This window comes from Scyliorhinus canicula, chromosome 2 (genome assembly GCF_902713615.1).
Source record: "Scyliorhinus canicula chromosome 2, sScyCan1.1, whole genome shotgun sequence".
Lineage (NCBI taxonomy): Eukaryota > Metazoa > Chordata > Chondrichthyes > Carcharhiniformes > Scyliorhinidae > Scyliorhinus > Scyliorhinus canicula.
The window spans coordinates 35,976,130-36,001,307 of NC_052147.1; the positions used below are offsets into that span (position 1 = coordinate 35,976,130).

The 25,178-nt window shown below is 47.0% G+C and overlaps 1 protein-coding gene across 9 annotated transcripts in view; it reads right to left on the minus strand.

Annotated features, from left to right (window-relative positions):
- LOC119952383 (spermatogenesis-associated protein 7-like) overlaps window positions 1–25,178 on the minus strand; it is a 97,976-nt gene that overhangs the window by 46,490 nt on the left and 26,308 nt on the right. For 5 of the 9 annotated variants that reach the window (XM_038776119.1, XM_038776102.1, XM_038776094.1 and 2 more), the window contains 2 exons: window positions 16,070–16,117; window positions 1,006–1,130 (listed from right to left, as the gene is read on the minus strand). In XM_038776119.1, the coding sequence (XP_038632047.1) occupies window positions 1,006–1,130; window positions 16,070–16,117 (173 nt within the window). Of the gene's footprint in view, window positions 1–1,005; window positions 1,131–8,572; window positions 8,725–16,069; window positions 16,118–25,178 lie in introns of all 9 variants that reach the window. The other 4 variants (XM_038776143.1, XM_038776134.1, XM_038776159.1 and 1 more) reach the window with 2 other exon arrangements.

The following is a 25,178-nucleotide window of genomic DNA, read 5'->3' on the forward strand; positions in this document are numbered from 1 at the left end:
CAGTCAAAGAGGGGGAACCGGCAGGAATTTAAGAACTCTGAAAGATTCATCCTGGCATGACGAGGGAAGGAATTATTGAGGTGAGCGTGTTAAGGGCAGTGCCAAGGGGGCTCAGGTGAGGTGGGGGAGGGGGTTTATCTTCCTCCTTTGGAGATGGGCGTTTCCTTTATGTGTGGTGGGGGGAGGAAAGAGGGAAGAGCCCAGATGCCTGCAAGGTGGGGGTGAGAGTGTCCCAGTTTTGGTGTTGTGGTGGGGGGGTGCCCTGATGCTTCGGAGGGGGAGGGGGGGGGCTTAAATTTAACTGAGTTTCTGGCCGCCCCAATCTCAGAATCTCGGCTTTGCCAACATGTATGGGTCTACCCCTCCAGCCGACTGTGAGATCCCGATCCAACACTGCAAATTTGGGGAAATTGGACCCTTTGCCTTTCTAAACTTTTTCTTAAAATTTATATTTCATAATATTATTTTTTTATAATTTTTTTTTTTTAAATTTAGATTACCCAATTATTTTTTCCAATTAAGGGGCAATTTAGCGTGGCCAATCCACCTACTCTGCACATTTTTGGGTTGTGGGGGCGAAACCCACGCAGACACGGGGAGAATGTGCAAACTCCACACGGACAGTGACCCAGAGTCGGGATCGAACCTGGGACCTCAGCGCTGTGAGGCGGTTGTGCTAACCACTAGGCCACCGTGCTGCCCTATTTTTTTATAATTGATGGGAATATAAAATTCTGGTTTATTTTGGTGACAAAATGGTAATCAACCTTTGTTCAGGAACCAATCCTCAATTTATAACATTGCTCTTCTGGGAAAATTGGTTCCGACTTACGACATTTTGACTTATCTTGTCATAGGTCTGAGGGACTACCTGTACTGAATTATTTTGGTAAACTCAATAAGGGTTAGTATTTTTTTTAAACATAATTTAATATGGCTATCTATTGAGCAGTAAAACAAAATAACTCTGAAGGATCAATTAACATTCGTCATCAGTGAACATACCTGGACAGATTCTGTTACAGTTAATCTCCCACTGCTACCAGAGCTAGACCAAGATTCCGATCTGGCTGAGATTAATCCCCTTTGGTACTTGGTTTGTGAATTTTTCTTCTTCAGTTGGTCTTTGTCTTGAGAAAAGAAGCAATTTAAGGTAAAATTGATCGTTTGTTATGTTTACATGTTCACTTCAAAAACACCTCATAAAGATGTGAATTTGGAATAAAATTTGATGTACTGTGCCAGTCAAATTACTTGGCTCACTTCCTACAGCCTTGTTGGCTGTAGCTGTCACAATGACAGTAGCAAAGAATGGTATGACGTCATATTTGCACCAATAAACAAACTTAATATGTGCAGCCAAGACAAATAAACCACTTGTACAAGGTACCGCCATCATTCCTTCAAAACTCAAGGGCACCGCAATATATGAAGTGTGTGAAAGCACACACAGATTGAGATTCCTGCACAAGTATTTTCTGAACAAATTCTGAAGAAATTTAAGCATTCTGTATAAGTACCGCGCGCTAACCGATTGCGCCACTGGAGCACAAAGTTTTGCATTGCTGACCAGGTGAAACAATATTTTGTCGAAGCAATCGACGCAGGAGTAGAAATTGATCTTGGGCAGAGATGCAAAATGAGCATTATCATATTGTTATGGACGCCTTGTCAGACTTCAACAAAGGTTAAGATACTGAATTAAGACTGTGCAGAAAATAAATTGGGCTTTGTTATCTTGTAAACAAAACTTTATGCAGAGAAAAGAAAACAATATTTAAACTTTAAAACTTCACAGTTCTAACACTAACAGATTATATGTACTTTCTTAACTTTAACAGACAAAGTCCCATTAAACAACACTTGGCATTAAAGCCCAGCTCTTGTTCCGCCTATACATCCAGGCAAAGGCAGCACTTTGATTTGGGAAGCAATCTTTCTTCTGTTCGGGACATCTCTTTCAGAATCCCTTTTCAAAGCGTGCTCTCTCTGTGGCAGTTTGTCATGACATGTTCTGTAACTGCTTACATCTTTTAGCAGCAGGCTTCATCACCTGACTGGCTGCTCTCCACAGCCTCATGCTTCCAGGTTTCCTGACCATCTTGCTGGCTGTTCAACTCCGCCTTTCACTCCTCAAAACAGCCTTTTCCCCGACTTCCCTCTGTGGCTTTTTCATGACCTCTTCGTTGGTTGCCTCCATGCTTCTCTCTTGCCTTTGTTCCCAAAAGGATTTCTCTCTCTCTCTAAGCTCCTCCCATCCCTTCAAACAAATATTCTTCCCTGAGGTGGTCAAACCTGAATTTATTCTCATTATTTGGCTGATAGCCAAATCCCATCTACACAAAAGGCCGGAGCTAGTCCAACCATATGCAACTAGATTTCCATTAATAGACCATTAGGTCCTCAGACTCTATTAATGTCTGGTTATGCAGGAATGTCCCGAAGGACAGTGGGTCTCTGATGAATCACATTATTCATTCCCTAATTAGCTTTTAAGTTTGAATGGGAGCATGTGACTCAGCCAGGTATGGGCATATCCCTTTGACTCTACTGCTAGCAGTCTTATTCATTGATTTTTCCTTCATTCTGTTTAAACCTTTAAATTGTCTGCTTCATTTTTGGACCTTATTTCTAGACCCAAATAATAATATCTCCCCATCATAATAATATCACTACCCATAATATGTTAACCGATATTTAATTCCACTTAATACAGTAGAACTGAATATCCAGTGCTACATATAATGGGAAGCTGCTCAGATACCACTCATTTTATGTCTTAAAGTCAATTTTTTTATCCAACAGTGTTTAATGTGTTGTTATAAACTACAATGGCATAATGCTTCCCCAGAAAAAAAGGCCAACATCCCCATTTTCCTCAAAATATTTAAACATTTCTCATATTCACTATAAACTGTGCATCAATGTCCTTTCGAAGGTACAATGCCCAAAACTGTGATTAATGTTCCAAATGAGACTTTACCATTGGGGTAACTGTATCACAATAATGTTACATCATGCTCCTAGGTTGAACAAAGGATTAGATCTGAATGCACAGTATGCAAACACCTCTAAAATCAGCCGCTTCAGCTTCCCTTCCCGACGCCAAATGGATGCCGCGCCAACCCGCGCATGCGCAGTTGGGCCGCGCCAACCAGCACATGCGCGGGGGACTTCTTCAGCGCCGGCCCCAACGCAACATGGTGTGGGGGTTCAGGGGCCAGCCGCGCAACAAAGTAGGCCCCGGGGGGGGGAAGAGAAAGAGGCCAGCCCACCGATCGGTGGGCCCCGATTGCGCGCCAGACCCCCCCCCCTCCCCTCCTCCCCACAGGCCGCCAGGGGTGAACAGCGCCGGCGGGACTCTGCTTTTTCCATGCGGCTGCTCGGCCCATCCGGACCGGAGAATCGGCGGCCTGGCCACGCCAAACACGCTGGCGCAAATGCCGTCAATTCTCCACACCTCAGAGAATCGCACGCCGCGTCGGGGCGCTGTGGTTGCGGCGATTCTCCAGCCCGGCACAGGGCTCAGAGAATCACACCCCCTATTTCCAGAAAGCCGAATACATATTCTAGGGCTCGGAAGTACACAAGATCAATAAATTTTCAAATGCATTATGTACAGGGAAACTGCAAAGACAACTTCTAACACATAGTCACTGTCGTCTAGGTTACTCAGTGTAAATTTTTCCTATTGCTTTGTCTCATAAAATGGTGTCAGTCTCCCACAGACCTAGGATTAGATGACACAAAGGTTCCCCACTGGCTCAATAGCTTCTCCAAAAGATTTTGGTGCACAGTTGGGTTGCAGCAGTCGAAACAAACTGAAGCAAAGACATTTGGTGAAGTATATTCAGCTCTGTTTGAAGCAATCAAACTACTCGAGTGACTTATCAAGCTTGCAGACAAAAGAGAATAGACAATAGGGAAACTGAATCTCCATCTGATTGGTGAGATGGTCTAGCTTTAATGTCATCAGATAACAAATTGCTATGCTAAAAGCTAGTGCCTCTGATAACAGGCGGCATACCTGGAGATGCAGAAAAATCCGTCACCATCAAGGTAAAATTACAGTTGTAAGAGTAATATAACTTCAAGGTACTACTCCAAAGTATTTGCAGGTGGGATTGATTATATCAAGATTCAACTAAGATAAAAAAAAGTTGGAGTGAAATTATAAATTAGTTTGACAAATTAGAGTCACATGCCAAAGTGGAATTGGGCTGCAATGATCCCAAAGTCATTTCGGGCACAACCATTTTAGCCAGCAGATTATACCAGTTTGGGATTAATTCAAACTTTGATTTTAGAGGTGACAGGATAGTGTATAGGTTCTGGAGGTAAATAGCAATATTTCACCATAGAATTAGAATGATAGAACTGTACAGCACCAAAATACATCATTCAGCCCATCATTATGTGCCAACTATTTTGAAGATCAATCGGTTAGTCCTATTGACCTGATCTTTCCCATATCCCTGCATTTTTTCTCCTTCAAATATTTATTCAGTTTTGAAGGCGACCATTGAATCGACATCTGCCATTCTAGAAAGCAGTGTGTTCAATTTTTTAAAAATAAATTTAGAGTACCCAATTCATTTTTTCCAATTAAGGGGCAATTTAGCGTGGCCAATCCACCTCGACTGCACATCTATGGGTTGTGGGAAACATGGGGAGAATGTGCAAACTCCACACGGCAAGTGACCCAGAGTCAGAATGGAACCTGGGACCTCAGTGCTGTGAAGCAGCAGTGCTAACTACTGCACAACTATGCTGCCCAAAAGCAGCGTATTCCAGTGTATACATATTTTCCTCATGTTGCTCCTAGATTTTTAAAAAATCAATCCCCTTAAATCTGTGGCCTCCTGATAAGACGCTTCAGCCACTGGAAACAATTTATCTTAATTATTTAAGCACCTCTATCAAATCTTTCCCTTCTCTGCATGAAATAAAACAACTCATTTTCTCCAGTCTATCCTTGTAACCATAACATCCACCAAGCCTGGAATCATTCTTGCATATTTTTCCTGCATCCTCTCCAAAGCCTTCACGTTCGTTCTAAAGTGCAACGCCCAGAATTGGATACAGTAATCCATCTGGGGCTGATCTAGTTTTTTAATATACATTTAGCATAACTTCCTAGTTTTTATATTATATGCCTCTGTTTATAAAACCTAGGATCCCATATGCTTTATTAACTTCTTTGTTCATCTACCTTGCCATCTTCAAACACCTGTGCACAAACCATCCCCAGGTCTCTTTCTTCTTGCATTCTCTTTATAAATCACCATTTATAGTGCATTGTGTCTCTTCATTATTTCAACTAAAATGAATCACTTACATCAGAGTTCCTTGTTAGCATAGTGGTTAGTATCCCTGCCTGTCACACGAGAGACTGGGGTTCAATTCCACGATGGTGAGCTTTGTAGTTATTGGGGGAAGTGGTGGCATAGTGGTATTGTCACTTGACCAGTAATCCAGAGACCCATGGTAATGCTCTGGGGATCCGGGTTCGAATCCCGCCACTGCAGGTGGTGAAATTCAAAATCAAGGTCTAATGACGACCATGAAACCATTGTCGATTGTCATAAAAAGCCATCTGGTTCAGTAATGCCCATTAGAGAAAGAAATCTGCAATCCTTACCAGGTCTGGCCTACATGTGACTCCCGACCCACAGCAATGTGGTTGACTCTTAACCCACCCTCGAGGGCAATTAGGGGTGGGCAATAAATGCTGACACAGCCAGTGACACCCACTTCCAATAAATGAAAAAACAAATCTGTTCCATCTGCTTTCGCCAATAGTATCGTACTATTATTCTCAATTTTTAGATTTTCAAACTTCAAAATTGTGCCTTCAAGTCTAAATTTAAATTTCTCAACTGCTATGGTGGGATTTGAACTCCCATTCTTTGATTATTGGTTCAGACTTATGGATTACTAAAATAGTAACATAACCACTATACTGCCATACCACACATAGACTTGACAGCACAAAATCAAGCCATTCTGTCCCACTGGTCTGTTTTGATGTTAATGTTTCACGTAAGTCTCCTCCCACTCTAATAGCCTCTTCCCACATTACCTACACATCCTCGATTTCCTTCTCACTTGTGTATGCATCAAATTTCCCCTGAAATGTGTCAATACTGTCTGCTTCAAATGACAGAGGATTGTCACTACTCTGAGTGAATAAATAATAATTATATTGTTCTTTATTATATTTATGTCTCTTTTTTTCTTGACACACCTACAAGTGGATACAAATTTTCCATGTGCACCCCATATGGGGCTGTTTAGCACACTGGGCTAAATCACTGGCTTTGAAAGCAGACCAAGGTAGGCCAGCAGCACGGTTCGATTCCCGTAACATTCCCCGAACAGGAATGTGGCGACTAGGGGCTTTTCACAGTAACTTCACTGAAGCCTACTCGTGACAATAAGCGATTTTCATTTCATTTCAAACCCCCTTCAAAGTTCTAAAGATCCCATCAGGAATCTTTGAAGTGTTCTCTTCAGGTCTTTCAGATGAGACTTTAAACTGAGGCCTTACCAGCGCACTCATTTAGATGCAAAAGGTCCCATGAGACTTTTTCAAAGAAGAGCAGGAGAGTTATCCAGAGTGTCCTGGCTAATACATATCCCTCAATCTGCATCACTGAAACAGATTATCTGGTCATTGACTCACGGTTGCTTGTGGGAGCCTGCAATTAAGCAAATTGCTGCCACATTTCCAACAATACCACCTCAAAAAGTATTTTATTGGCTATTAAGTGGATTGGGACATGAAGGGAGATATTTAACTTAGGTCTCTCTTTCTTTTCAAGAGAGTAAAGCCCTAGTCTGGTCAGTCTTTCCTAATAGTTGTATCCTCCAATTCTTCATTGAACATGGATTTGAAGAAAATTCAATCTATTGTTTCATTTCAAAGCTATACACCATTTCATTAAGAATAAAACATACAACTACAAACAGTAATTGCATTTGAATTGAATGCCCATTGACTGGAGTTTGGCAATGATTGCAACAAATTTATAAATCAATTACCAAGCTAAACCAAAGTCTTGGAAGCAAAAAACTGAGACACCTCAATGACTATTGATGTGCTTCAGCTGAAGAAATTCTGCTACCATAATTTCCTTTATCATCTTCAAAATAGCAAATGGATCTGACATTTATTAATTTTTTTAAAACTATATTTCAGCAAACAGTTTTAGCAGCAAAATAGGTATCTGCCAATAACTACATACGAGTTTCTGGTGCAATTTGAAATATATATACTGTGTTAATTCATATTTATGCTGCACTTTTTTTTTTAAAAGCGAAATCTCTGATTATTTTTTATGCAGTCTATGGAAGACTAAATGCTTGAGTGGAACCTGAAAATTGTGGCATCAATTTTAAACATTAACAACTTGCATTTGTCAACACAGGAAAACACCTCGGGACACTTCACAGAAGTGTAATTAGACAAGGATTGAAACTGAGCCACAGAAAGAAATATTGGGAGGCCTGACTAAAAGCTTGATCAAAGAGGTAGGTTTTTAAAATAATCTTATAGAAGGAGAAATGAGGTGGGAGAGGGTGACATCAGTGTTGAAGGAAAGCTTAGTTCTCAGAGGGAAGTAGGATTGCAGACCGTTGTAGAGGCAGGGATAGGTGACAACACAATGGGCTCCGAACACATGTTTGAGAATTTTAAACTTGAGGTGTTGACAGATCCGAAAGCAATGCTTCTCAGTGACTGGGGCATGCTCTGCAGTGCCTCAGCCGTGCCCACCTTCATCTCGGGGAGCTCCGCAGAGCCTCAGCCATGCCCATCTGAGAGCACGACATGTCCAACAGAACCTGATAAAGGTCAGCCTGGTGCTGGGTGATATCCCCCAGCGAGTCAGGCATTCTACCAAGACTCTCAGCCATGGCTGTCACCGACTGCGTGACGCCTTGGACATCTTCACTCATGGTGCCGCGTTGTGCACCAGGCTTTCCACTGGGGTCGCCACCATAGCAGTGTTGGCCTTGGTGCCACTCATTGCTGGCGCCATCTCCTGCACTCGTAGTCTCTGGGACTCATCCAAGCAGCTATGGATCTGCTGGAGTGATGCTGACATCTCCCTCTGAATGGCCTGCCCGCTCTCTCCATCGTCTCCATCGGCTCCAAGATGACCTCTTCCACAGGCTCAGTATCAGGCTGAGACTCACCTGGGTCCTGGGATCCAGCAGACCTCAGCCTGCTGTCTTCCCTGGGGGTTCCTGCCTCTACCTGATGTACATCAGCAGCAGTGTGGTGCTCACCAGATTGTGCCCGAGAAGCCTGACCACTAATATTTCCCACCAATGTTTGTGTATCTGCGCTGGTGGAAGGTGGGGATGACAGCTTTGCCGCGACCACAGCGGCATTTACGGAGCTCTCCTCTTAAGGTGTTCTCCTCAGAGTTAGGAGTGGGGGCCACCCGAGATGGGCTGGTGCCATCGGCTGGAGGACCTGCAGGAGAATGGACATGTGGTCAGTGGGAGGGATGGGTCAGTCTGTAAGGCATCTCAACTCATGTTTGACAGCCTGGTGGTTCCTCACCTCTGTGGCGTCCGCCAGCCTCTGCGTGGGTGACCAATCTGTCCTCAGTCAGTCACCTCAAGAGCCCAGCCCTCGAAGGAGGTGGGGATTCTTATGTCTGGTACCCCTCTGCCGATCTGGGATCTCTCCAGCTGATTGTGTGTGAGGTTTTCCTGTGGAGACACAGAAGGGGCATCGTTATCCACACGTGTGGTTCAGTTGTGGGAGAGGGTGTGTGAAGGTGGGGGGGAGGATGCTCCCTGGAGGCGGGGGGGTGGGGGCATTGGTGTCTAATCACTCATGCTGCACAGTGTAGATCGTTGACCTCCCTGCACTGCTGGCCAGTCCTCTTGGTCATACTGTTCGAACTAAAGGCTGCCGCCACTTCATCCCAGGCAGCACTGGCTGCCTTGTGGCTCACCCTCCGTGACCCACGGGGTGAACATCCCTCTTGGTGTCCACCATGTCCACGGGTCTCCCCAGGTCAGCATCCCTGAATCTTTGGGCTGGTCTGGGTTTGGTTGAGCAAGTGCACTTTAAATGCTGCTCGATCTTGATATTTGGGGGACTGGTGATCGCGGTCCCGGCGAATCAGCTGGCAAGGTGTTATTTCTGGCGAGAAGCCCATGAGGCTTCCTTAAGTGGACTAATTAACATTGAATTGCGTTGCCAATTTCGCTGGGCCGAGTGCCGGGAAGCTTGCGGCAATTCCCACTCACTACCACACTTAGAATTTTTTTCCGGAGAATCGCGCCAATGAGAAAGAAGTGGGTTCAGGTTTGAGGTGGGGAAAGGGTAAAGGAGGGATCTGGCAAAGACAGCTGACAGTAGTGTCAATGTCAGTGGCAAAGAAGTCCATGAGATTCCTTCTTGTTAAAGGTTAGGATGGAAGATGCAGGGGGAATGGACTAAAGGAAGTGGAGGCAAGAAGCTGGAGGTTATATTTAGATTCCAGGGTGGTCTTCAAATAATGAGGAGTTTTGGCAGATGACCAAAACCTGGTTGCTGCCGGCGTGAACATCGCGCGACAGGCAAGTGTGGGGCCTGTGGGGGACGGAGAGAGGATCGAGCACCACGGGCGTGCTCATCAGATGTCTGGCCCGCGATCGGTGCCTACCGATCGTCGGGCCGGCGTCTCTAAGAGACGCACTCTTTTCCCTCCACCGCCCCGCAAGATCAAGCCGCCATGTCTTGCGGGGCAGCGGAGGGGAAGACAGCAAAGGCGCAGGGCCTGGTGCTGTTTTATACAGTCCAGCTAGATCTGGTGATGAATAACTATATTAGCTGTTTACAGATGCTCTCAAGTCCAAGCTCCTTGCGTTTAATGAAGAAAATATGGGGATTTTATCAATGAATCACCAAGGAGGGAAGGAATAAGTGTTTTGCTGGGAGTAACAGCATTGACATGAGGGGTGAGGGAGCATTTCAGCAGATCAACAGTTGCATAAGTAATGAGGCAAATAGAATAATAGAATTTACAGTGCAGAAGGAGGCTATTCAGCCCGAGTCTGCACCGGCCCTTACAAAGAGCACCCTATTCAAGCCCACATATCTACCCTATTCCCGTAACCCAGTAACCCCCACTTAACATTTTTTGGCCACTAAGGGCAATTTAGCATGGCCAATCCACCTAACCTGCACGTCTTTCGACTGTGGGAGGAAACCGAGCACCCGGAGGAAACCCACGCAGACACGGGGAGGAAGTGCAAACTCTGCACAGACAGTGTCCCAGCCGGGAATCAAACCTGGGACCCTGGAGCTATGAAGTAACCACTATGCTACCGCGGCAAATAGAGAGATAAATACAAGCTAATAGGGAGTTTGAAAATGGAGTTGTAAGTAACTTGGGGGAGAATTCTTACTCGGAATGGACACAGAAGAAAGTGATATTGGAAAGGGAAAGAGGATGATGGTGAGTGAAACAAAAAAAATGGTTGAGATAATGAAAATACAGGGGCCAAGTGAGAAGGCAAAGTTGACAGGTTGGTGATGAACAGGATAAATATGAAGGCTGTGAAATTAGAGGTGCGAGATGACTTGTGGGCTTAACCAAGAGGGATTCACGCTTGGGACACTAGCCGAAGAGTAAGTAGACAAATAACGATCAGCAGTGTTCGGGATTTCTGGAGAGGAATGAAAGGTGGAATGACGAGTTGTCAGGAAAGGGAGGAGACAAGAAGAATGGTCCAAGAAGGGTAAAGAGGACAGAATAAAAGGGAGAAGTAAGTAATAGGCTCAAGTCTAAACTGGCCAAAATTCACGTACAATTAGACACGGAGGAAATTCAGGTTACATAGGTACAACAGATATGTCCTTGTTGCAAACAGAATATAACAGCATAATGGTTCATATCTAATATTAATTATCGCATGTCAAGTCTGATTTATTTAATGTGTCCCATAACAACTAATGTTTTGTGCAATCCCACGTGGTTTCTGAATTTTTAGTCATCAAGAGGAGAGTAAACTGGTAAATAGTGGCGTTACTGGTAAAGCCAGTTGCCCAATTGCCCATCCCTAATTGCCCTTGAGAAGATGGTGATGAGCTACCGTCTTGAACGGGTAAAGTTCATGCCTTAATTGTAAACATGATACATTTCTGATGAATGAAAATGCTTCTCTGCAGTGTCATGTTACTTCTCTGAATGACTCTTAAAACTTTTAGATTTGCTAACACTGGACCATTCTTCTGCGGGAACCGATTCAAGATAGGGACACATTGTTTATTTAACATAACTAACAGTAAAATATTGGCCCTATTGTGTTTACAAGAAAGTTAATCTGCTTCTATTTTTTATTGAACATCCGTATTGTCAGATTTTTGGTGATAGAATAACATATGTTTTTTTTTAATATTTCGGTTTTCTGGGTTTGAAAACATGTTTAACATAAACACAAAGCAGAATCTGCCTCACTAAAATGCAACTGTACAAATCTTTGGTGTGAAGTGGTTACAAATATTTAAAAATCTCAACTGCTGTCCTGAAGCATTGAAATTTACTGTTAAACTTCACTTCAATAAGGACAGGAGTTGAAAGTTTTACACTGGACATTTGTGTACTAGAACAAAGAACAAAGAAAAGTACAGCACAGGAACAGGCCATTCGGCCCTCCAAGCCTGCGTCGACCATGCTGCCCGTGTAAACTAAAATCTTCTACACTTCCGGGGGTCCGTATCCTTCTATTCCCATCCTATTGATGTATTTGTCAAGATGCTCCTTAAACGTCACTATCATCCCTGCTTCCCCCACCTCTTCCGGCAGCGGGTTCCAGGCACCCACTATCATCTGTGTAAAAAACTTGCCTCGTACATCTCCTCTAAACCTTGCCCCTCGCACCTTAAACCTATGCCCCTTAGTAATTGACCCCTCCATCCTGGGAAAAAGTCTCTGACTATCCACCCTGTCTATGCTCTTCATAATTTTGTAGACCTCTATCAGATCGCCCCTCAACCTCCATCGTTCCAGTGAGAAGAAATCGAGTTTATTCAACCTCTCCTCATAGCTAATGCCCTCCATACCAGGCAACATCCTGGTAAATCTCTTCTGCACCCTCTCTAAAGCCTCCACATCCTTCTGGTATTGTGGCGACCAGAATTGAACACCATACTCCAAGTGTGACCTAACTAAGGTTCTATACAGCTGCAACATGACTTGCCAATTTTATACTCAGTACCCCGGCCAATGAAGGCAAGCATGCCAAATGCCTTCTTGACTACCTTCTCCACCCGTGTTGCCCCTTTCAGTGACCTGTGGACCTGTACACCTAGATCTGCCTGACTGTCAAATACTCTTGAGAGTTCTACCATTCACTGTCTATTCCCTACCTGTATTAGACCTTCCAAACTACATTACCTCACATTTGTCCGGATTAAACTCCATCTGCCATCTCTCCGCCCAAATCTATTGAAGATCTAAATCCTGCTGTATCCTCTGACAGTCGTCATCGCTATCCACAATACACCAACCTTTGTGTCTTCCGCAAACTCACTAATCAGACCAGTTACATTTTCCTCCAAATCATTTTGGGCAGCAGGGTAGCATGGGGGCAGCAGGGTAGCATGGTGGTTAGCATAAATGCTTCACAGCTCCAGGGTCCCAGGTTCGATTACCGGCTGGGTCACTGTCTGTGTGGAGTCTGCACGTCCTCCCCCTGTGTGCGTGGGTTTCCTCCGGGTGCTCCGGTTTCCTCCCACAGTCCAAAGATGTGCGGGTTAGGTGGATTGGCCATGCTAAAAATTGCCCGTAGTGTCCTAATAAAAGTAAGGTTAAGGGGGGGGTTGTTGGGTTACGGGTATGGGGTGGATGCGTGGGTTTGAGTGGGGTGATCATGGCTCGGCACAACATTGAGGGCCGAAGGGCCTGTTCTGTGCTGTACTGTTCTATGTTCTATTTATATATACTATGAACAGCAAAGGTCCCAGCACTGATCCCTGCGGAACACCACTAGTCATAGCCCTCCAATCAGAAAAGCACCCTTCCATTGCTACACTCTGCTTTCTATGACCTAGCCAGTTCTGAATCCATCTTGCTAGCTAACCCCTGATCCCGTGTGACTTCACCTTTTGTACCAGTCTGCCATGAGGGACCTTGTCAAAGGCCTTACTGAAGTCTATATAGACAACATCCACTGCCCTACCTGCATCAATCATTTTTGTGACCTCCTCAAAAAACTCTATCAAGTTAGTGAGACACGACCTCCTCTTCACAAAACCGCGCTGCCGTGCTAGTGCAGGCCGATGCAAGGTTTTTCACAAATTATCTCAGCTCAACTGTGAGCAACTTTAGAAGATTCACTGACGTAGCTGCAGAAATAAGCAACCATATTGGAAAATAGTAGGTTAGTTTGCACTTCACTTATCTGAAGTAACAGTGAAGGCAAGTAACTGATACAGATGATGGGGAAAACAGGATAGATTATAAAATGAAAACCACAATATGTTAATATCTTCAATACACTTACTTAACTTTTGTTTTGAAACATAATAGCTGCAACGAGCCATTGAAATATTATTTTCCCCAAGTGATTCAAGTTAGATTTGGTTTCACAACCAAATGAAGCAAACACAAATTAAAAATATTTTAAAAGCATGCATAACTATAGACACATTTTTAAAATGAATTGTTTGCATCTCTCCAAATTGCACCTCTCTTCTTCAGAAGATACTAACTTAGAATCCTTACAGTACAGAAGGCGGCTATTTGGTCCATCGAGTCTGCACCGACCTTTGGAAAGAGCACCCTACTTAAGCCCACACCTCCACTCTATCCCCGTAACCCAGTAACCCCACCTAAACCCAAGAGAAAATTTAGCGTGGCCAAGCCACCTAACCTGCACATCTTTGGACTGTGGGAGAAAACCGGAGCACCCGGAGGAAACCCACGCAGACACGGAGAGAAAGTGCAAACTCCACACAGACAGTCACCCGAGGCTGGAATTGAACCTGATACCCTGGAACTGTGAGGCAGCAGTGCTAACCAATGTGCCGCCTCTTGTTGAGGTATGGTTCCACACGCTTGTGCTGCCCCTTGGAACAGCATTCAAAAGTCCATTCCTAATGGGTCAGCCTTTACTAGGAATGTAATCAACTCTATGATCACAGTGGCAGGAAGTCACCCCAATTCAATCTCCACTTGATGTACGTGTGCACTTTTCAGCAGAAATCCTCAATGATTACCAGAAATATTAACGCTGGTTTGTTTTTTCTTTCCTAGCCAAGAGTAGCAGGGGCTGATTGACCTCAGCAATTCATGGAGTAGATACGTTTTACCCAACACAGGACCACACTGGAAGAGGGTATTTACTGTTGTATGTAATCGAAAGACCCTCAGATTTAGGGCAAAGATCAGCAGTCAAAGTATATTTTTGGCATTTTTATCTCAAACATTGGTAAATACAAAATCATTATAAGGGGAATCTCACCATTGTTATTCATAGAAAATCAACAAGTGTCCAATCTAAGTTTAAAAAATATACATTTCTAATGTTTAAGGCTATTAATTATTCTTACGAGATTGTTGAGGCACTGGATGATGGAATGGGCAGAGGGGCAAATGTTTAACATTGTCAGCACTAAACTGCTTCCTCGTAGTGCTAGATTGTTAGGGCTGGGGGAAGAAGATGAGCACTGCCCCCCTTTTTCAGCATTAGCTACCATATTCTGGTAAGTGTTCACAAACACGGCGGAAAGTGTTGAAACATTAACTAGCTTCAGCCTATGAAAGCTGGACGAATATGGGGCCGGGGGGATGTGACAAGTCGAGCGGGCTGGAATTTTAAATATATATGAGCACAAGTGAATACCCAGTTAAATGCCCACCACCTGAAAAAGATATAGAATTAACCCTGGGGCTAATAATCAAGCCTTGCTAGTGATGCCCTCATCCCATAAATGAATAAAGAATAAGAAAAATGTTATAACGTGTTATCCATTTAAATCTGCGCATATCTGTAAAGGTATAACCGGATAAAGGAATAGCATATCATTAATCATTCCTTTTTAATAAATATTTTATTCTTTTGTTAAAAGTTTATCGACAGTCTTATGGCTCTGTTCATCCACATCTCAAAACGAAAAAATAAAAGTTAAGATCTATCAAGCCGGGTTCCGTCCTGGGATCGGATTGTCCAGTAGGAAGGGCTGGTTTAGCTCAGTGGGCTAGACAGCTGGTTTGTAATGCAGAACAAGGCCAGCAGCGCAGGTTCAATTCCCGTACCAGCTTACCCCAGAATGTGGCGACTAGGGGCTTTTCACAGTAACTTTATACTTGTGACAATTAAAGGTCACTATTAACATCAGCTGAGATCATAACATTACCAGTAGGCTTACATTAATTTAACACTGCAATGAAGTTACTGCGAAAAGCCCCTAGTCACCACATTCCAGCGCCTATTCGGGTACACAGAGGGAGAATTACAGAACATTCAAATGACCTAACAGCACGTCTTTCGGAATTTGTGGGAGGAAACCGGAGCACCCGGAGGAACCCCTTGCAGACACAGGGAGAACGTGCAGACTCTGCACAGACAGTGAACCAAGCCAGGAATCGAACCTGCGACCCTGGCGCTGTGAAGCAACAGTGCTGTCCATTGTGCTACCGTGCCGCCTGTAATTGATAGGCATGTTTGGAATTATAAGAAATTTTGGTGAGATAAATCAAGAAAAACAATTTACACTGGTTGGTAGTGCAGAAATTCACCAAAGGTGCAAACAAAGAAGTTAGGAGAACATTTCTTTTTTAATGCAACCATTAGTACATAGAGTGCCCGAACAGAAATAATGATGAAAATAGATCCATAAAACTTTCAAAGTGGAAATGGATAGATATTTTAAAATGAAAATTTTTAAATGTTATGGGAAAATTAGGACCAAGTGTACTGCTCTTTCATAGTGTTGGCACAGGCATGATGCACCAAATGGTTGCCCTCTGCAATGCTACAATTTTCAGTGGGAATATTTGTGGGTTTATTCTATGTCATATTTTTCAATGATTTCACTTATAATAAATGAATTACTTACATTTTACACTTAACTGCATGCTTTTTGGAACAGAACAATCCACTGAAGCTGAAAGAATAAAAAATGTAATTAATTTTCAAAAGAGAGATAAGTTTTCAGTAGCAAAATCTTCAAATTACATAGTGTCTACACCAAGAAGCAGGCCATTCACCTCAACTGTTCGATACCACCATCTACCCTCCATCAACACAAGCTACCTTCCACCCTTCCTCATTTGACCCTATTGGAATATATGTCTATTCTTCTATCCCACAAGTTTGCATCTAGATTTCATTTCATACAGCAAAGATTTTTTATTTTTATTTTAGATTACCCAATTATTTTTTCCAATTAAGGGGCAATTTAGCGTGGCCAATCCACCTACTCTGCACATTTTTGGGTTGTGGGGGCGAAACCCACGCAGACACGGGGATAATGTGCAAACTCCATACGGACAGTGACCCAGAGCCGGGATCGAACCTGGGACCTCAGCGCCATGAGCCGGTTGTGCTAACCACTAGGCCACCGTGCTGCCCTTTCATACAACAAAGATGACTAAAATACATTTCCCTCCTACAGATGCCTGATCTGCTGAGCATTTCCAACATTCTTTGTATTTTACTTTTATATTAGTGTTTAGTTTGCTGACACTTTTGTGGGCATTGTGCTCTTCTTATACACAGTTTCAATAAAACTCAACAGAAGCTCAAGGAACAACACTTAATTTTTTGATTAGATACTTTACAACCTCAACACTGAATTCAGCAATGTCAGAATATGCAGTCTTAAGCTTTACCAGTCTGTAGAAAAGTTATTGATTTGAACCATTTGTTAATTGCATGTTAATTATGTTTAATTGCGTACGTAAAGTAAAAAGTAAACCCGAAGATCACCACACCTCAGGCAAGGTTGAGAAGGCGGGGCCTTCCCTTTCCACCCCCCAAATGTGGCATTTAATCTCGGCAGGTCAAACAAATGATTCCTGTAGATAGGGGCCCATCTTGACACTGTCCTTGGCTTCAAATGCTGACAGATTTGCCTCCGTAACTTCAAAGTGGAGACAACGACCGGGTTTGAAGTATATTCCACCGGCACGAACAGCAGACACGCCATCGCCAGTGCCTCCAAACTGGACCCTCTGCATGACCCCGACTCCATCTGCATTCAGGTAGCCTCCTGTTTGCCACACCACCGCAACACCCTCTCTGAATTGGCCGCCCAACAACCAACACCCCACCTCCCCCGCCTGCCTTTCCCATTCTCAGAACCCCCTCCAAATTCAAGGAGTCCTTCCCGCCCTTATAAAGCCCTCTACAAGCTGCTCCAACTCCTGAAAGAAAACAGTTCGGCTGAAAGATTGGGAGGCATTGAAATAAAAACAAGAATTAAATTGCGGCAAGATGTTCATCTCATTGGATTGAACACGGCTCAACAACGACAACTGCAAAATGATAGCTCCACTGATCTGTTTCAAACGCTTTTTCTGTGTCTAGTGAGACTATTATCTTCGGTTCTGGTCCCACCGCTGGGGTGAGAACTACATTAAGTAGTCACCTCACATTGAATGACAATTTTCTGTCCTTCATAAAATCCGTTTAATCCTCCTTCACTACCTCCAGGAGACGGGGCTCCAACCTCGACGCTACCTCTGGGAGACGGGGCTCCAACCTCGATGCTAAGACCTTAGCCAAAATATTTGCATCTAAGCTGAACAACAAAATGGGACGGTATGACCAAACTCCATGGGGTCCTTATCCTTCTTCAGGAGGAGGGTGATAGACGCCTGCCTCAGTGTCTCCAGGAGAGAACTCAGCATGCCAGTGAATCATTGAACATCCCTAACACCAATGGGGCCAACTGATCCGTGAACGTTTTGTAGAATTCTACCGAGAACCCATCCATCCACGGCACCTTCCCCGACTGCATCTGCCCTAAAGCGATTCAAACTTCCTCTAGCCCCAATGGCGCTACCAACTCCTCCCGCAAATCCTCACCCACCTGTGGGAACTCCAAACCCTCCAGAAACTCTATCGTCTCCCACCTCTCCTCTGGTGGCTCTGGCCTGTACAGACCCTCATAGAAGGTTTGAAACACTCTATTCACCTTTTCTGGGCAGAAAACCAACCCCCCCCCCCCCCCCAGCTCCCTTACCTGCACAATCTCCTTAGTCGCTCCCTGTCACCCTAACTGGTGAGCCAGAAGGCGACTAGCCTTCTCCTCATATTCATACACCATCCCCTTTAAGCGCCTCAGCTGGCACATCGCCCAGCCTGTGGACACCAGGTCAAATTGGATTTGCAGCTTCTTCCTGTGTACCCCCTGGCGTCGGGTCACTCACATATTCTCGGTCCACTCCCAGAATCTCACCTACCAGCTCCTGACTCTTCTTCATCATCTCACTATCCAAATGTGCTTTATACAAGATGATCTCCTCCCTAATCATGGCCTTTAATGCCTCCCAAGGTGGAGGGCGAGACCATCCCATTCTCATTCAATTCCACATAGAGATCTTCACACAAATTCACTCAATATCAGCTAATAGTCCTACTTCGAGCCTCCAACCTGACCTGCGCCCGACCTGCCTCCAACACCAAGTCCACCAAATGCAGTGCGTAGTCAGAAATAACCACCACCGAGTACTCCATAACAATAAAGTTGATCCTCGAGTACACCTTGTATGCAGGGAAAACAATGAAAACTCCTTACCCCACCCCGGGTGTGTAAAGCCCCACGGCTCGGCACCTCCATGAATGTGAAGGAGTTAGCGACATCAGCCTGAAGCAATCCAGCTTCGAACATAACATATAGTTAAAATCCCCCCTAAAGTCAATTGGTGCGTGTCTAACTCCAGTATTGCAGCCAGTAACCATCCCATAAACTTGACATTGTCCCAATTCGGGACATACACATTCACTAACATCACGGCTTTCCCCTCCAGTGTATCCATAGCCATCATGTACATACCCCCCTGATCAACTAGAACATTCCGCCCACCCCTAAGCTTGCAGACCTCACTCAACTCCACCTCCTCACTAACCAAACAAACTACTAGACCCATTGTTGCCCACCCAACATGGCCCAATGGGTCGCAGCTTCTCCCCCCACTCCATTCCCACTCACTAGCTATCGCTTCCCCTTCCCGTTAGTGAGGTGCCCCCACCAGGATCCCACTCCAATTCTCCCCTAAAGAGAAAAACAACCACCTAATCCAGGGGTGGGCAAACTACGGCCCGCCAAAGATCTTTATGCGGCCCACCAAAAAATAGTTTTTTTTTTTAATTTTAAGGTTAATGGGGGGGCTGTTGGGTTACTGGTATAGGGTGGATACGTTGACTTGAGTAGGGTGATCATTGCTCGGCACAACATGTGTTTCATGTGAAGTTTCTACTTTAAAATATTAATTAATAAAAATTAATTGCATTTTTTTCTTTAAAACCTTTTATTTTGGCTATTTTAAATATTAATTATTTTACTTAATATACTATGCGGCCCTTTAAAATTGTGAATTTCTGAATGTGGCCCTTGCACGGAAAAGTTTGCCCACCCCTGACCTAATCCTTCCTACCCACTCCCCCCTAAAATGTCCAACGCCGAACGCCACTCACAAGCTTTGCTCCCCTCCAAAAAACATGTCAGTCCCTCCTTCCAACAACCCTAACCTTCAAAAGCACAAGAACATAACAAAGAGAGGCACAACTACATTCTACAAACACCTCATATAGTCCCTAACAGTCCTCCTCAGACCGGTCCTAGCTTCTTCTCCCTGATGAAGACCACCGCCAGCTCCGGTGTTGAATCCATTGTGACCCGCAGACAAGCTGGGTACATCATTCCGTAATGGACGACTTTACTACAAAACACCTTCACCTTGTTGAAGACCTCTTTGCCAGCTCAGTTCCAATATCCTGGTATATTCGAACTGTATGCCCATCCCAGTCAATGTTGCAGCTCCTTTTCGCCCACTCCAAGACCCTCTCCCTCCTCTGATAATTGTGAAACATTGGCTTGTTCAGCCATGTAATCTGCCGGAGCTCCCGATGAGTTCTATCCAACTCCAGAGGGGCAAACACTTTATCCCCCCTCTCACTAGCCGAGAAAACATCTCAGAGAAGTACTCGGTCGGCTTTGAGCCCTCCGCTCCCTCCGCAGCCCCACCACCCGGAGGCTCAACTGCCTCGATCTGTTTTCAAAATCCTCCACCTTCAGCCTCAGACTTTTTTTTCATGGCCACCACGAGAGCAACACCGCGTCCAACAAAGCGAAACACCCCTAATGCTGTGACATGGCCTCCTCCACACCCTTCAGTGTCTCATCTTGTGCATTCATTGCATTCAAGGTCTTTTCTAGCTGGTTACCAATCGGGCCCAGCGCCTCCTCGACAGTGACTCCTTTATTTCCTTGCCCTGCTGCTCAAACTGCCTGTCATCAACTTGTCAAATTTATCCAGCTCCTGCGCCACAACTACAGCCAGCAAGTCTCATGTAATGGCCTCGGCAGCCATCTTCCCTCCTTCAAGCTCTTTCGACGGGCTACCTTCCTGTGCTTTCTTTACAGTGGACCTCTTTGTCGACTCTTTTGACACGTCTCCATTGGAAACAGTTCACTAACTCCACTAAATGAATTTGGACAACAAAAACCCCCGAAAAAAAAAGTGGATCTCCGGTGTGCACCATGGAGTGAGTGGTCACACACACGGCAGCTCCTGCTAAGATCACAGAAAAGAGCTCTTTTTTAAGCAATATGGAGTGGAATTTTTATGAAAAAGTATAGGTCAATGTAGGAGGAGTTTTTTCACCTAGGAATTATATGTTTCTTGGTTTCCAGTCCCGCAGAAACAGTGTAGGATTTGGCTGGGGCTGCAGCAGAGAGACAAAAGCCTATTCAGCATGCAGGCGGGGGAAGGGCTGTGTTAGAGGCCTCAAGCTGACCTGAGGGCCCTTGTGAAAGCTGGAATCTAGCAGCAAAGGGAACAACTGGAAAATATCTCACCAAGGGCTCTTTTAAGGGCCCGCAACGGCGCTGATTTGATTTTTCCCCAGGTGGGAACGCAGCCTCGGCGCTTGGCGGCCGGTGGATGAGCTGGACTAGAAGTGGAGCGACCAGAAAATCAACTTTGCAGCAGAAGAAGGTGCAAGGCAAAAAGGACAAGATGGCGGCGGGCAGGGAACCGGCAGCGTGGCAGCAGTGGGCGAGGGAGCAGCAGGAGCTGCTGCTGCGCTCCTTCCAGGAACTAAAAGCTGAGATCCTGGAGCCGTTGAGGGCATCGCTGGACAGGCTCGAGGTGACTCAGACGGCTCAGGCGGCGGAGATTCGGGAGCTGCAGCAAAAGGCTTTGGAGAACGAGGAGGAACTCCTCGGCCTGGCGGTGAAGGTGGAGTCGCACGAGGCGCTTCACAAGAAATGGAGGAGATGGAGAACCGCTCCCGCCGGAGGAATCTGCGGATTTTGGGCCTCCCGGAGGGGCTGGACGGTTCGGATTTGGGGGCCTACGTGGTCCTGATGCTGAACTCGCTGATGGGCGCGGGGTCGTTCTGGGGACCCCTGGAGCTGGAGAGTGCCCATCGGGTGCGGCTGCGGAAGCCCAGGCCGAACGAGCCACCCAGGGCGGAGCTAGTCCGATTTCAACGCTTGGTCGACCGTGAGCGTGTGCTTCGTTGGGCGAAGAGGGAGAGGAGTAGTGAGTGGGAGAATACGGAGATCAGGATTTACCAGGACTGGAGTGCGGAGGTGGCGAAGAGAAGGGCTGGGTTTAACCGGGCGAAGGCAGTGCTCCACAAGAAGGGGGTCAAGTTTGGCCTGTTACAGCCGGCACGCCTGTGGGTCACTTATAAAGACCGCCAACTTTATTTTGACTCCCCGGAGGAGGCCTGGACTTTTGTCCAGGCAGAGAAGCTGGACTTGAACTGAGGACTGGGGGCTGGGGAACGTTGTACGCAGCCCGGAGGCTTTGTCCTCCTTGATATCCTTTCGCTCTTTTTGGTTCTATTGGACAATGTTTTTTTTTTGCTGTCTTGCCTTTTCTTTTATGCTTTTCGGGACTGTTATCTGTTTATCGCATCATGTTGGGATTTTTATTATTTCACTGGTTACGGGTTTGGGTGGGGTTCGCGGCCCTGTTGGGTCATGTGCCTGTCTTCCCGCGTTTTGGGTCGGGGGGCGGGGCTTGGGATGGGGGGCGCGGGCCTCTCTCCCGCGCTGGAGAAGCAGGGGGCGGGGACGGCATTGGGGGAATGGTTGGGGGACACTGGGGAGGGTAATTGGGGTGGCGGGAGCAGCCGGGGTCAGCAGGAGTCGGCTGACTTACGGAAGTACAATGACCAGAGTTACGCAGCTAGGGGGGGCCCTAGCTTGGGGGGGGGGGATGGGAAGGGTTGGGGCGGGTGGGGGGGTTGGGGGGGGGGGGGGGGGGGGGATACCGGGTTGTTGCTGGAATGGCAAAGAAGGTGCTGGAGCGTGCAGAGGGGATCAGGATGGCGGTCTGTCGCTGTGGGGAACAGGATGAGCGGGGGGTCACGGGCACGTGGCGGACTACGGAAGGGTGATGGCTAGTCGACGGGGGAGGGGGGCAGGTGGCCCTCCGATCCGGCTGATCACCTGGAATGTGAGGGGACTGAATGGGCTGGTCAAACGGTCCCGCGTGTTCGCGCACCTGAGGGGGCTAAAGGCAGACGTGGCTATGCTTCAGGAGACGCACCTGAAGGTGGCGGATCAGGTCAGGTTGAGGAAGGGGTGGGTGGGCCAAGTGTTTCATTCGGGGCTGGATGCAAAAAACCGGGGGGGGGGGTGGAAATCCTGGTGGGGAAGAGGGTGTCGTTTGAGGCGTCGAGTGTGGTGGCAGACAGCGGCGGGAGGTACGTGATGGTGAGTGGTAAGCTGCAAGGGGAGCAGGTGGTGCTGGTCAATGTATATGCCCCAAATTGGGAGAATGCGGGTTTCATGCGGCGCATGTTGGGCCGGATTCCAGATTTGGAGGTGGGGGGCCTGATAATGGGGGGGGGGGGGATTTCAACACGGTGCTGGATCCGCCACTGGATCGATCCAGTTCCAGGACGGGTCGGAGGCCTGCGACGGCTAAGGTGCTGAGGGGGTTTATGGACCAGATGGGAGGGGTGGATCCTTGGAGGGTCGCGAGGCCGAGGGCCAGGGAATTTTCATACTTCTCCCATGTGCATAAGGCCTACTCCCGGATCGACTTCTTTGTTTTGAGTAGGGCACTGATTGCAGGGGTAGTAGACGCTGAGTACTCGGCGATAGCCATTTCTGACCATGCTGCGGGGGTAGTAGACGCTGAGTACTCGGCGATAGCCATTTCTGACCATGCCCCGCATTGGGTGGACCTCGAGCTGGGGGAGGAGAGGGACCAGCGCCCGTTGTGGCGCTTGGAGGTGGGGCTGCTGGCGGACGAGGATGTGAGGGGGCGGGTTCGAGGATGCATCGAGAGGTATCTGGAGGCCAACGATAATGGGGAGGTCTGAGTGAGGATGGTCTGGGAGGCACTGAAGGCGGTGGTTCGGGGGGAGTTCATCTCCATTCGGGCCCACAGGGAGAGAGGGGAGCAGAGAGAAAGGGAGAGATTGGTGGGGGAGATGGTGAAGGTGCACAGGAGGTACCCGGAGGCCCCGGAGGAGGGATTGCTGAGGGAGCGGCGCAGCCTTCGTGCTGAGTTCGACTTGTTGACCACCAGAAAGACGGAGGCTCAATGGAGAAAGGCTCAGGGTGCGGTGTACGAGTATGGGGAGAAGGCGAGTAGGATGCTGGCACACCAGCTCCGTAAATGGGATGCGGCTAGGGAGATTGGTGGAGTTAAGGACCGGGGAGGAAATGTGGTGCGGAGGGAGGTAGACATTAATGGGGTCTTCAGGGACTTTTATGAGAGACTATATCGGTCCGAAGCTCCGGCGGAGAAGGGGGGGATGGGGCGCTTTTTGGACCAGCTGAGATTCCCGAGGGTGGAGGAGGGACGGGTGGAGGGTCTGGGGGCGCCGGTTGAGCTGGTTAAAGGGATAGGGAACATGCAGTCGGGGAAGGCGCCGGGGGCCGGATGGGTTCCCAGTTGAATTTTACAAGGCGCATGCAGACCTGCTGGGCCCCCTGTTGGTTGGGACCTTCAACGAGGCGGGGGGGGGGGGGGGGGGGGGGGGGGGGGGGGGGGGGGGGGGGGGGCTTTGCCCCTGACGATGTCTCGGGCGCTGATCTCCTTGATCCTTAAGCGAGACAAGGATCCCCTGCAGTGTGGGTCATACAGGCCGATCTCACTCCTGAATGTGGATGCCAAGTTGTTGGCAAAGATCTTAGCCACGAGGATAGAAGATTGTGTGCCGCAGATTATCCACGAGGATCAAACGGGGTTTGTGAAGGGGAGGCAGCTGAACACTAATATACGGAGGCTCTTGAACGTTATTATGATGCCGGCGGTGGAAGGGGAGGCGGAGATAGTGGTGGCGCTAGATGCGGAGAAGGCCTTTGATAGGGTCAAGTGGGGGTACTTGTGGGAGGTGCTGGAAAGATTCGGGTTTGGGGAGGGGTTTGTCAGATGGCGAGTGTGGCCATGAATAAGAAGAGGTCGGAGTATTTTCGACTATACCGAGGGACGAGGCATTGGTGTCCCCTGTCCCCCCTACTTTTTGCGCTGGCAATTGAACCTCTGGCTATGGCACTGAGGGAATCGGGGGATTGGAGGGGGCTGGTCTGGGGTGGGGAGGAGCACCGAATGTCGCTCTATGTGGATGACCTATTGTTGTATGTGGCGGACCCGGTGGGGGGAATGCCGGTGGTGATGGGGATTCTCTGGGAATTTGGGGATTTCTCAGGGTATAAGCTTAACTTTGGGAAAAGCGAGCTGTTTGTGGTACACCCAGGGGACCAGGATTGGGAGGTTCCCACTGAAAAGGGCGGAGAGGAGCTTCAGGTACTTGGGGGTTCAGGTGGCCAGGAGCTGGGGGGCCTTGCATAAGCTAAACCTCACAAGGCTGGTGGAGCAAATGGAGGAGGAGTTTAAGAGGTGGGACATGCTGCCGCTGCCTTTGGCGGGTAGGGTGCAGTCAGTCAAGATGACGGTGCTCCCGAGGTTTCTGTTCCTGTTCCAGTGCCTCTCCAACCTTATCCCGAAGGCCTTTTTCAGGCGGGTTAA